The 13172-nt window shown below is 38.1% G+C and overlaps 1 protein-coding gene across 1 annotated transcript; it reads left to right on the top strand.

The window, feature by feature from the left end:
* Window positions 1-1191: 1191 nt before the first annotated feature.
* On the top strand, window positions 1192-7803 carry SLC7A13 (solute carrier family 7 member 13; the record flags this gene model as incomplete). The annotated part of the gene is made up of 4 exons (XM_082479158.1): window positions 1192-1915; window positions 4647-4778; window positions 6436-6800; window positions 7558-7803. 4 exons carry the CDS (start codon window positions 1192-1194, stop codon window positions 7801-7803), a joined length of 1467 nt encoding a protein of 488 aa, XP_082335284.1.
* Window positions 7804-13172: the final 5369 nt, after the last annotated feature.

Below are 13172 nucleotides of genomic sequence, written 5' to 3'. Positions count from 1 at the left end.
ATCCAGCTGTTCAGGACCGATCTGATCCACTGTGTCTTTCAAGTTGGACCCTATAAAAGCTGTTGAGTTTTGTTCACTGTGTTACTGAGCTTTGACCTTTGGGACAAAACTGGTTCTGCAACTTGGCCTGCAAAAAGTAAGAACTTTGCAGCTTCTAGTTTGTGTGCTTAACAACACTTAAGGTATATGCTGAGCTGCTTTTTTAGTCAGTTTCCCACTTTCTGCCCATTTTTCTCTACAAAGAGAATAAATATGTTTTTATTGGAGCAAATGTCTATGGCAATGGTATATCCACATCTGCTTGAAGAGAAGCTCCTTTTCCGCATTTTGAACAGAAAATATACCACGGATTGTTAAATATGTAGAAGAATATACCTGAAGAGATGGTGGGCACTTTCAGCCTTTGTCTTTCTGTTCCACAGCCCCCATACAGATGGTGGGAACAACGATACAGCCCCTTCTCCTCGCAGCAGCGTCTGAAGCTTAATACCTGCTTAGGAGCGCTTAGGTACTACTATAATGATGAGCACTTGAGAAAAGCTGGGAATAAGCTGATAATTTTCTTTCTAGGGCAGTGTTTAATGAGTAAAGTATAAACAAGCTCCACTATACCCAGTGACTGATGGAGATTTGGCAAAACATACTTGTGTTCAGTGGTGAACATGTCATTTTTATGTATTGATGGTGGAAAAATAGTAGATGGCTGTTCAACGTAATGCCGGTGTCACTGTTGATAACATCAGGAGGGCTGATGTCTTTCTTCACGCTGCTATATCCTTCCTCTTTCCATAGGTCTGATGCAGAGGTCATGTTTACCCACCTCTCAGTTGTCTCTGAAGATAAAATATTTGAAATCCGTTGATGAAAATCAGCCAAGAAATGAGCGTTTGCTGCACATTATTTATGTCGGTTTCTTTAAAAATACCTCCAGACCTTAATAATTTCTGAAGTACATATTAAACCACCATGTATATGATTTGCCAGTGTTTCTTGAAGTATTTGGTTAATCATCTTCATGCAGAAGACACCAAAACCCAAAGTATGCTCTCTTTTCTGAATGATTAAGCCAGGCTTCCCATTACGTTTCACTAGCAAGTAGGGCTGTGACAGTCTGCTAACAACAAAGTGAGAGGGAGATACGTAGTCTAGGCTCTGAAGTCATATAATCTGCTGTGAAAACACAGGACAAAAATGGGAAAAGGAAGGAATGATGATCCCAAAGATCTGAAAAGAAAAGAAAATGCCAAGATGCAGCTGAAAAGAAATATAGGTTATTTTAACGGGGTAAGTTTTATTATAGGATCAATTGTCGGGGCAGGGATCTTTGTGTCTCCCACAGGGGTGTTAAAGCATTCCTTACTCAACGTCGGCGTCGCACTAACGATCTGGACTGCGTCCGGACTGGTTTCTCTGATGGGTTCCCTCTGCTATGCGGAGCTGGGAACCGCTCTGCCCTTCTCTGGAGGAGAATACAGCCATATTAAAAGAGGCCTTGGATCCCTACCCGCCTTCGTCTTTATCTGGACGTCAACATTTACCAAGCCAGCATCAAATGCTGCTCGAGCCTTGCTGTTTGCTGAATACGCCACCCAGCCCTTCTACGGCGCTTGCCCGGCACCAGAAGTGCTGAAGAAATGCTTGGCCTTGGCTGTTCTCTGGTCCCTGGGGATTTTGAATGGCTGTAGTGTCAAAATGGCTGCTTGGGTGCAGACAGTTTTCACCCTGCTGAAGATGATGGCCTTGTCTGTAATTGCCATCGGTGGCGTAGTTCTCCTCATTGGCGGGAGAAAGGAGAGTCTGGCCAGGTTTGAAGATGCGTTCAGCTCAGAGATCCCCAACATGTCGCAGGTTGCCGAAGCCTTCTTCCAAGGACTGTACGCGTACGGTGGTTGGTGGTCCCTCAATTATATGGCAGGTATCTCCCTCCACTTCTTCAGATTTTGTTCTGCAGTCACCGTTCTTACATTCCTCAGCTCATCTTAGTAAATCTTGTCTCTCCTTCAAGACCATAGGGTCTCTCGTGTTTTACACAAGTCCTGTGTTTGTTGGGGCTGTTAGAAGAGATGCTGTTCCTCTCTAGGGAAGTTTCTTGCTTCTTGTGCAGTCTCCAGAATCAGGCTGACATTTCCAAAAGAGTACAAGAGAAATCAAAATAGTTCATTTGAAATATCATATGTAAACATTTTTTCACACCTTAAAAAGTTGCATTTTGTCTTTCTCAGTGTGTCGGTGCATTTTTATAAAATACCATGCCAAACTATGTACACAATATGGACCAAATCAAAAAAGATAATTGATTAATTTGTATTTAAGTATCTGTACCTTCTCTGAGATTATTGAGCTGGTTTGTGCATGGACAAATTCATTTTGAATTGCATTAATGTACAGTAATTTTATGGGATATATGGGATGGTCAGTAGTCACTTCCTTGGGAAAATAGACTTTTGCACAGAAGGTGAAGAAGAATGTAAGGAAAGTGGTATAAAACCTTTCATATAACTTGCACTCACTTTTAAACATTCAAACCCTTTTTGAATATCTGGTTACTTATCCTATTTTGTATCTGATGACACATGTGGCAGTAATAAATAGTTTTTCATGAAAAATGCAGAGATAATGTTCATAGTGTTAGTTCTGCACATCACGAGTTAAATAAATAGTGTTTTACAGTGTCATTGGATTTATAGAATTGTAAGCAACTGGATGTTGCTCTTATATCTTTAACTCTATTTATCTATTGACCTCTATCACATGTAAAACATTAAATAAACTGAATGTGTGAAATGCATAACACAAAGTTCAATGGTGAGAACAGTGTGAAAATTGGGTTAATGTTTAAAAAATGACTGTTATTATTACAATCCTGCTATTCCAGCGTTAACAATATGCTGCAATAAAAAAGATGATATAAATCAGCAAGTATAATTTTGAAATCTTAGGATTTCCTTAAAGGCAAGCATTTAGCTTTGTAAGCCTGAGAAAACACAAAATTATTGGCAAAATATTAATTTTTTTTCTGCTCAGTTAGCAGTAGTAATAAATACCATGCACTGGGCAGCACAGCTGTTTAGACAGATGCTGCCTATGCAATAGTCCTCTTCTGAACTGAATTTCCTATTTTTTGACAATAACTAAATAGCTGTGAGCTTCAGCTAAAGCATCAGGTGCCAGCTGGATGGCAGGACTGTAACGGGCAACAAAAGAAATGGAAAGAGAAATGTAAATTGGCAGTTTTGGTGATTGTGCTCTTCTGGTCTCAAAATTACCAAGTGTATTTCTTATATTAGAAATAAATCCCAAATTCTCCCATAGTCCGTATCTGAATTTCACTGTTGTGCTCATTCAGTCCCTCCGGCTCTGTACACTACAGCCAGCGCTGGGGCAGGCTCAAAGCTGATGTTCTGGGCAGGAGACAAATTATCTTTGAGGGAGGAAAGGGATTTCTGCCTCCTAAAAAAAGCTTAGGTAGGCTGCACATTTGACTTTTCACTTTTTCCCCCTTGTAAATTATTGGTTGGTAATACTCGGGAAGCCTTTTTTAAATGCTGAGGGAGGTGGGAAGGGGAGAGGGAGTGAGAGAAAAGGGATGAAGGAGTGGAAGAGAGGAAAAAGACCCTTTTTCACTGAGATGAGGATGAATTATTAGGGTTCTGGAAAACAGTTCCGTCTCTTGCTGGGACTGTCACATGGTCAGGAATGTGTGCCAATGTCTCAGTTGTTCAGCTGCGAAGTTTGATTCCAGGCTTAGATCTCGTTTTTCTTCACAAGCTTTGCCCTGGAAAAGATAATCAACAGCAGAATCCAGCTGGGAATGATCCCCTTTTAAAGCCACTGCATTACTGCTCTTCTGTCAATACCTTCAGACTCATCCCCTTACATGTGTGTTTCCTGATGTAAGGGTAAAGAGAAAGGTTTTGTACAGGAATAGGAAAATACACTCAGAAAGTTTCAGATCAGGGTGCGTGAGATGTCATAAGAATAGATAAACTGACTTTAGAGTCTGACGTTCAAGCTTGTGATTTAAAACCATGGCTACTTGAAAAGTTCTTGCCAAATAAATTTTCTAATCTAAGTCAAATATTTGTTAAATCAAAGAAAAGTTATCATAGAATCACAGAATGGTTTGGGTTGGAAGGGACCTTAAAGATCATCTAGTTCCAACCCTCCTGCCATCATCAGGGACACCTCCCACTAGACCAGGTTGCTCAAAGTCCCATCCAGCATGGCTTTAAACACCTCCAGGGATGGAGCTTCCACAACTTCCCCGGGGGGACCTGTTCCACTGTCTCAAAGCCTCAGAGTAAAGAATTTCTTCCTAATATCTAATCTAATTATCAGTCCTTTGGCATTTGTTTATCAGTCTCATCAGGCCTCTATCTGTCCCTCCTTTCAAGATAGTTAAAAAATAGCTAAATAAAAAAAAATGATTCATAAAAAGAAAAAACATTTTTTTAGACTTCTTTGATAACAAGTTATTTGAGAACAACTGTAGGACCTCACAAGCGATGTAGCAAAGGAGACATGGTTAGGGGTTGGTCAGGACTTTGGTGTTGGTCTTGTCAAGCTCTGCACAGATTCGCTACTGAAACATACCTGCAGAAACTACATTGCTTACTTTATTTGTCTTTTGAAATTGTATTTTTCAGAGGAGATGAAAAACCCCAGCAGAAATATCCCCTTAACTGTGCTGACTGCTGTTCCGGCAGTAATTGTCTTTTACTTACTGGTGAACATCTCGTATCTGACTGTCCTCACACCTAAGGAAATTGTCTCTTCAGGTATGGATTTGATTTTTTTTTTTTATTTAAATTAAAAAGGTATGGTCCATTAGCATACCAATGTGACGTCAATTCAGTGGGTTACTTCTGTTCATCTAACTTCACAGTTGGGAAGTCTGGGTTTCATTCTAAGTTTTAACAGAGAATTCTTGTTTAATTTTGCTGTATGGCACAAGTTGAACTGAATGCAAACAGATGTTATTAGGTGCTGAAAATGTTGGCTTATACCTGCACTGTCTAAAAGGAAATCAGAAGTGTATGAAAACCTGGAAAATCAGGTGACTATAGAGAAGGCTGTTGTTTTCCTGTAGTTTTAGTCCTGTCACCTTCCTTCTCGACCTCATGGTGTCTCAGGCTAAAGCCATTGCTGTTTAGGAGATGGACAAGTCTACCATGATAAGTAATATAGAAAAGACTGTGGACACAAAAATGTAGCCATTTTGGGTGTATTTGGGGGGATCATTCATGATGAATATTGTGATTCCTTAGAAGAGCATATACAAAAGTCTGATCTATGTAAAGCCTCTCTCAGACCTGTACCAGTAAGTTGTCCATGGAAAGGTGCAGGAGGAGCTGTATTTCTCCTTGATTGTCCAAACAGCACCTTTTAAAGACCACTGTAATGAGACTGAACTGTCAGACCTTGCCTCCAGGAGTGACAAAATCCATACCTCATTTGGATGGATCAATTATTTTTTTTTCCCCGTGAGAACAGCTCTATAGCATAAATGGGAGCAGTGTAGCTGTCACTCAGCAACCTGGTATTATCGCTGGGCCGTTATCTGGCTATCTGGTGGGAGAGATGCATACATTTGCAGATCCATCCTACAATGAAAGAGGCAGCAAATCCCAGAGTATCTGTGAATAGCAGCTGCCCAGCTGGCATGAGGAGCTCCAAACATACCGGGAGAGCTATGCTTATCTGTGTCAGCTGAGGAGATAGCATTAAAATTACATCTCTTCTTTCAAACATTGCTATGCGTTGCTGCAGTTCTTGTTCTTTCACTGCATATTTTTTGGGGGGAGTTGTTTTCCCCATCTCTAATAACTTCCTTTGCTGCGCAGATCACTGCAAGACCTATATTCCTCATGACAGTTGGTTATAGACTCACTAAATTAGTCCGTGCTACAATATGGGCTATAGCTAATTTCCAAGAAATGTTGAATATCTCTTCTTCAGAAATAATCTTTCACATTTCCCACTTCCACTCAAAGCAAAACCTCATTAATAACACCTCGCTGGCCCGTCTCTGCCCATACTCACATACATGTAGGCAGTTTCCTCCTGACAGTAGATGATGTTACCATTGTGGTCATGCCAGGGACTAATGCGTTTGTTCTCTGTCCCCGCATGGCCTTGCCCATGCATCCATGTTTGTGATTCATGGTGGTGAGATGCAGCTTGCTCCTGCTGGGCAGTCCATTCCCATGGCTCTGGCAGGCAGCACTCCTTCTTGCTGTCATCTCCAGGAAATTTTTAGCTCCTGAATTAAATACCCTTAGGATTAGATTAGTCACATTTGACTATTGTAACAAAAGACAGGCATTGCTGGTATATAATAGGTATTTCGTGTATTTTAAGTTTCATTTCTGTTGAGTCTGTCAGTAATTCAGAACCTGGTAACTACACTACCACTAATGCTTTGCTTTCTTGCAGTTGCTGTGGCGGTCACTTGGGCTGATCGAGTGATCCCCTCTGTTGCCTGGATCATTCCTCTCTCTGTTGCTGTCTCAATATTTGGTGCCCTCAACAGCAGCATGTTCACACTAGGTCGATTAAGCTATGCTGGAAGTCAGTCAGGACATTTACCAGTTTTAATATCCATGCTTAATGTCCACTCCTGTACTCCAGCACCAGCCATGATTTTTTCAACCACCATTGCATCCATTTTTATAATCCCTTCTGACCTTATTACATTAACAAATTACTTTGGATTTTCTACCTGGCTTATGATTGGTTTGACTTGTGCAAGCCTGATTGTACTTCGATATCGGGAACCTCATCTACATCGACCATACAAAGTAAGTGGAAATTAGTTATAAAATACTTTTGTGGATTTTTTTGAGTCACAGGCAGCACGCAGAAGTTATGGAACAAGTGCAAGTCAAAAGTGGATAGTCACTACAAAAATACAAATAATAATCACAGTCTTTAGAGCCTTATTCAAAACCTTTGCCTCATTGTAGAAGGAAAAGAAACAAACAGGCGGTGTTTGCCCCAGAGAGCCTGCACTTCGAAACAAGAGATGGATTTATGCAGAATGGAGGAGATGGACAAACAACGTGAAACCACACCAGTGTGGAGCAGTAACCAGAGCAGTGTGGGATCCAGGATAGCCGTTCCTGGTTAACTAAACCTTGATCTACTCTCATCTTTCCTGACGCAACCACAGATGTTAAGGATAGGATTCATCTAATCTCAATTTAGCTGTCAGAAACATGGGTTAGAAGTGTACACTCATTGTCAAGGCTTCTTGTAGGCACCCAACCCTGAGTTTCTTTTAGGGGCCCATAGTATCAGATGTGGGCAAATGGTTTTCAGGGCCTGCCTGTCCCTCCCCCTTGACAATAGACAGAGCCTGAGCAAGTATTGTAGAAAAGTTGCCTATCTTGTCGGCAATTTGAGGTCAGATGAGTCTCATCCTGGGTGAGATTGCAGCAATGTGAGAAACAGTACTCTAGGGTGGCAGAGAACACATGATTACTTTTGTGAACGAGGCATAAAATCACAGTTGGTTAGTTTGTGTCCTAAAATGTTTTTTTTTTCTTTCTCTTGCAGGTGTTTCTACCAGTTCCATTTGTGATGGTGGCAATGTCTTTCTTCCTAGTTTTAGCTCCCATAGTCTGGTCTCCAAACCTGCAATATGTCTATGCTTTCCTTTTTATGCTGGGAAGTGTTATTGTTTATTTGCCTTTTATACATTTTAAATTGCATTTTGCATTTCTTGATAAAATTACTTGCCACTTACAGCTCCTGTTGGAAGTCTGTCCTGCTGAGGGATCTGCTGAAGGCAAATGTGAATAATGGCAGATGTCTAATCCCAGTACAACTAACAGCCATCCGAGGATTTTGTCTAACTGAGATTGTAGGAGGTACAAGTTAGATGTTAGGTGTGATATATAGGTGTGCATGCATGTGCCTGCATGTGTATATGTACATATATAGATGAATATACATCCATTGCATACATATATACATGTATATACATATATGCACTTATATGTAGATATACACGCATGTATATGTATATATACATATATGCATGTGTATGAATAGAAATTAGCATAATGAGTTAATGTGTATATATTTTGTGTGTCTGTATGTATGCATACATATACATAGATGTGCATGTATACTTATTTAATAGGTGCAAAGAATCTCTCATAAACTGGTAAAATCTGTAAAATGCTCTCTCTTGCTCCTGAAGACACAGCAAAAGTTGTGTATATTCTTGCAATAATAGAAATAAGACTCAATTAGAGCACAAAGAATTATCAATATTATCATATAGTAAATTAGTAAATACATACTTAACAGCCTCATTATATAAATATACTTTTGGTCTCCAAACTAAATTGTCTGGATTACTTTTAGTTCGTAGTAGCTTGTTTATTAGAACTTCTGGTTTTAAAGGCTTTATATTTCTGTTCATCTGCTACCTTTTTTGTCTGAACTTATTTTTAATAAAAACCTTTGAAGAACATCATAAAATTGACTGAGACCTTTTTTAATCCCAAGAAAACTGTAAATGGTGCATGTTAGCTATTTTAGAACAACACATAAAAATTCAGGGTGAAATCTTATGAAGCATCAAATAAGGCAATAAGAATTATTTATTCTCTTCATCACAGCAATAAAACTAAAGATATGTGGATTACCTTACTAAATTGTTTACATCTTAGCATTAATACTACCTTATTCCTTGGTTTCTTTTCGGTGTTATTGAGAAATAAGAGCTTTTTAAGCCCCTTCCCCTCCATTTTTTGTTTTGTTTATGAAAGCAAGATACATTTTTTAATTTATTAATTGGGCCATATTAAGTTCATTAAGTATTTAAACTTAAAAACAAAGAAGCAGTACACAAGAAAAATCACATAATTAGTCGATTACTCTATTAATATATGCTGTTATTTTTATAATTACAATAATATTACATGTGTAAAGTCATTTTTCAAATCTGTCTATTAAAGCTCAGTAATACAACCAGTAGATGGCTCCAGACTAACATCTCTCTTACACCGTGATATTCTGCGTTGCTAGATGTTGTATTGGTGAGAGAAATAGTTTCATAGAGCATAGTGTTCTAACACTTAGAGTAGAATGAAAACATTCTTGCTAGAAGATTACATTCTCTGATATATCAAAAATTTAGAAGTCAAAATGATAGATTAAGGCTTTATCCATAGCTTCCCGAAGTATAAAGCACCCATCAGAAATGCTGGGAACCAACTGAAGGTTTAAGAGGATTTGACTTTGAACTGGACCAAGCTGCCAAAGGGAAACAAGTGCATGAAGAAAGTGGCTTTTCTCACAGCTGGTGATGTACACAAATGAAAATTTGAAGTAAAATTAGACCTTTTAAAATGCTGTAGGAAGAGAAGTCCATGCAAGTGAGGAGTGAAGTGAATACAGCTGAGCTGGAGACTGGATCCTGCTAAAAGCAGATCAGTAATCAGTGTTTAATTTCAGTCAGTAATGGTATCAGAAAAACATTTCTCTTGCTATTTAAATTTAAAAAATTACAAGACTTGATGTAATTTTATAGAAGTAATATTTTGAGAACTGATTTCTAATGATTATTAAAAGGAAGAGAGGATTTTACTGTGACGAAAGCACCAACCAGGGATTTGCAAATGCAGGTGTGGTAGCTGGCAATGCCACAGATTTACAACCTATCTTGATAAAGTCACTTATTTAAACTCAAATTTGAATATATAAATAAAAATGAAAGTCATAAGAAAAAAAAAGAAAAAGTGTATGGGACAATAATACTGTGTTGTAGACCACATGGTTAGAAAGAGCAGACATCGGGGGATGTTGCTCAATTAGATGTGTAATTTGTGTAATTTCTTGTCAGTAGATCTACTTGAGCTTGTTTAGACACTTGAATTCCATAAGGAGTTGGATACCTAGTGAGTACATATGTCAGGATATGTTTGGGTAATTGGAGCATGTTAATGATACAAACTTCGAATTGAGTTGGTTAGCAGTTTCAACAAATCAGGGGACTCAAAAGTCCCAGTGAAATGTAATATTAAATAAATTCCATCTATGTATCTTTTTGTAATACAAAGTAGATGATTTTTTTTTTTTAACAAAAATCTAGGAAATGTCAGGTAAACAGGCATGCACATACCCTGCAGTTTCAACGGTTATTGCCAAAGGATCAGCAAAGGTGAGAACAGTTAGAATGGGTTGGAATTAAAACTGCCCACGAAAACTTAACTGCCCCCTCTGTGAAGGCACTTTACAATGACCTTTGATTGTCAGATCATAAACTATTCTTTCAATATACCCTTACCTCATTTATTGGATAGAATGGATGGTGCCCAGACAATTCACTATTATTTTCTTCCCATTTCAATGTATGACCTTGCACTTTGTTTATTCCTCTCCGCTCAGATGCTGTTCTTGATAGACATTATTTCTTACAGACTTTTCTATGGTGTTCCTCATGACAGTGTCTGAGCACTTCACAAGCAACGACTAATTTGTCTTTACTCTCATGAGCTGGATCAGTGGTATCATCTGTGAATTAAGCTGATATGTAAGTTGCCCAATAAATGTATTTTGTGGTGTTCCCTGAGATCCTTCAATTCAGATCAATTCGATGGAGAACCATTGATGGAGATTCAGGTCCATGGATGTTTCTTTTTCTTAGGAAGCAGAGCAAAGAGCTGAGGAATTGCTGACCATACACATTGTATGGATATTCATGCACTATATACAGATTTCAGTTCTTCCACATCTTTTAGATGGAAACAAAGGAAGCATGGCCGAAATAGTTCACTAACTTTGGTTACCTAAGCAGAAGTACCTTGGACCGGATTTTTCATAGTAATTAATATATTCAGAGTGCCTACAGTCTCCTGGAATTAAGTTCCAGTAGTAATAAAAAAGGAAAGAAGGACAAATTATCAGTCATTTTGGTTTAGATGAATAGCAGGTATCCTATAACTCAGCTTCTGACTAACTGTGGGTAGCTGCAGTTCCTTTAAGACACAGCCCATGAAATGTTAAATTACAGCTGTGAGAATTTAAAATTCCACGAAATCAAGCCGTGAGGGTATAGAAAATAAGGAAAACAGGATCAATGACATTTTAAAAAATGTTGGTTTAAATGATTCTGGTATGGCCTTAGAATTTTATAGGGAAAGAGAAGTTTGAATTCTTCTCGGCAATATTCAAATTCCTTAATCCAGCAGCTCTTCTGCAAGTGCCAACTTGTTCACTACATCAAATTCCATTTCTTCAGTAAATGAGGCATTGGCTACCCCACATTTAGTGTCATCTCCAACACAAACTGTTGACTTATTCCCAGACCTGAGTGAGACAAAGGTCTGCTGAAAAATAAGGCTCCCATTAAATGACCCGCTGTTTGGAAAGGGACTCACACATCTGAGCTGAATTAACATTATAAAAGCAACCTCGGATATGGTATTATAGATATCCTGAATATGAGTCACTTGGTGTTCTCTTAATGCAGCCTTTCTTTTGCCTGAGTGTTTTAGAATGCTAAATCACAATGAAGTGAATACAGTATTCAATTTATAGAGATTTCTTACTGTTGCTGGATCATTCCACGTTTCCAACACTAAGCATAAAGGAACAGAATTCAAATTTATAACTCATATTAGCTACTCTGGCCAAGAGCAATTCAATATTTTAACATTATAGCTTGTTTTCAGTGACACTAGTTGGTCTCAGCTGCTTTCCTACTTGAACATATCTCAGAAAATGCTATATAGAAATGTGACTGGTTTAGTACTAGACTATATCAGACATTTATTTAAATTTTTAATTTATTTTTTTAGTTTTGACTTCATAATTCTTTTAAGCTCATGCATACTTGCATGTTTCAGAAGTTCAAACTTACAACAAATAAACTTAAAATGTGGATATTTGTTTTCCAATACTGTACTGGCCCAGTTTGGCATGTAATGTCCCTAGCTGTTTTTCTAGGTTCCTAACACAATATTTGTTTGTATGTCTGCATTACGTTTTGTTTGCCATTATCTCCATAAAAAGGAAATGAAATAAACCAAATGATAATCAGTCTTATTTAAAAAAATTACTTGTAGTTATATGTCACGCTAACTCCATATGTGCTGACTGCATTACAAAAAAATTTCACGCTGAGGCAAAACCCATCAATTCTACAGAATAAATGAAAAAATCAGCAATTAATTGACTTAGTTATTGTTCAATGTGGTTCCAATAAAAAGATAACCAACTATTAAGAAACAGTTGTACGTTTTTGTGCTTTGAGTTGGTGATTTTTGGTTGGAACCTCTGGTTTACACAGGGGAGTGTGTGTGAGGAGCTGCCTGCAGCTGTTGGGCATGGAGGGGCTCAGACCTTCTGACTTCTAATATTAGGTTTGATCTGTGCACTGTGGGCATTGCTAAGGTTCTCCACATCTCGGTTTCCACATCTGCTAAAACAGAAACAATTGTGTTTTAACAACTTCCAGGTCAAAAAGTATTTGCTTGTCACCTTCTCTTCTGTATCGCAGGCAGAAATTATTCTTGTCATTGCTCTCAGACTTACTCCAAGTGATGGGAGACCCTGAGCATTCCCAGTTCTTACTGGCTTGAGTTGGAGGGGTAAGAGCTGTATGTGCTTCGGGAACTTTGAAGCTGTTTCTATTCTGCTTTGGAACAGGAAATTAAACATTTTTAAATTAGCAGGTTTGGATAACCTGTATCTGGCATGTTTAAAGGCACCATTGAGGAACTTGACTATTAATGCTGATTTGCAATAACTCTTGCAACACAGGGGGAGTTTCAGGAGAGCAAAAGAAAGTTAACATGCCAATATTTAAAAAGACTAAAAGAGATGACCCAAGTAATTACAGGCTTGTCAGTGTGACACAAATCCTTGGAAAAATAATGGAACAGCTAATACAAAACAGAATTAATAAAGAATTAAAAGAGAGCAGCATAATTAATGCGAGTTCATTTGTGTTTATGGAAAATAATCCTATCAAACCAGCTTCACATTATATTTTCTGTAATTTTGGTTGATTAAAGGATAATAATGTTCATGTATCATACTCAAAATTCTTTACTTGAAATGAGATGAAAAAAGTCTTCTGAAATATCTGGAAGCTGACAAAATCAACATGACACACATTAAATGCTTCAGAAACTGGCAAATGAGATCTCGGTTTA

This window comes from Vanellus vanellus (assembly GCF_965231255.1).
Source record: "Vanellus vanellus genome assembly, chromosome: 2".
In the NCBI taxonomy this organism is placed as follows: Eukaryota; Metazoa; Chordata; class Aves; order Charadriiformes; family Charadriidae; genus Vanellus; species Vanellus vanellus.
Note: the sequence above shows the minus strand (reverse complement) of the source record. Positions and strands in the feature narration are given on the sequence as shown.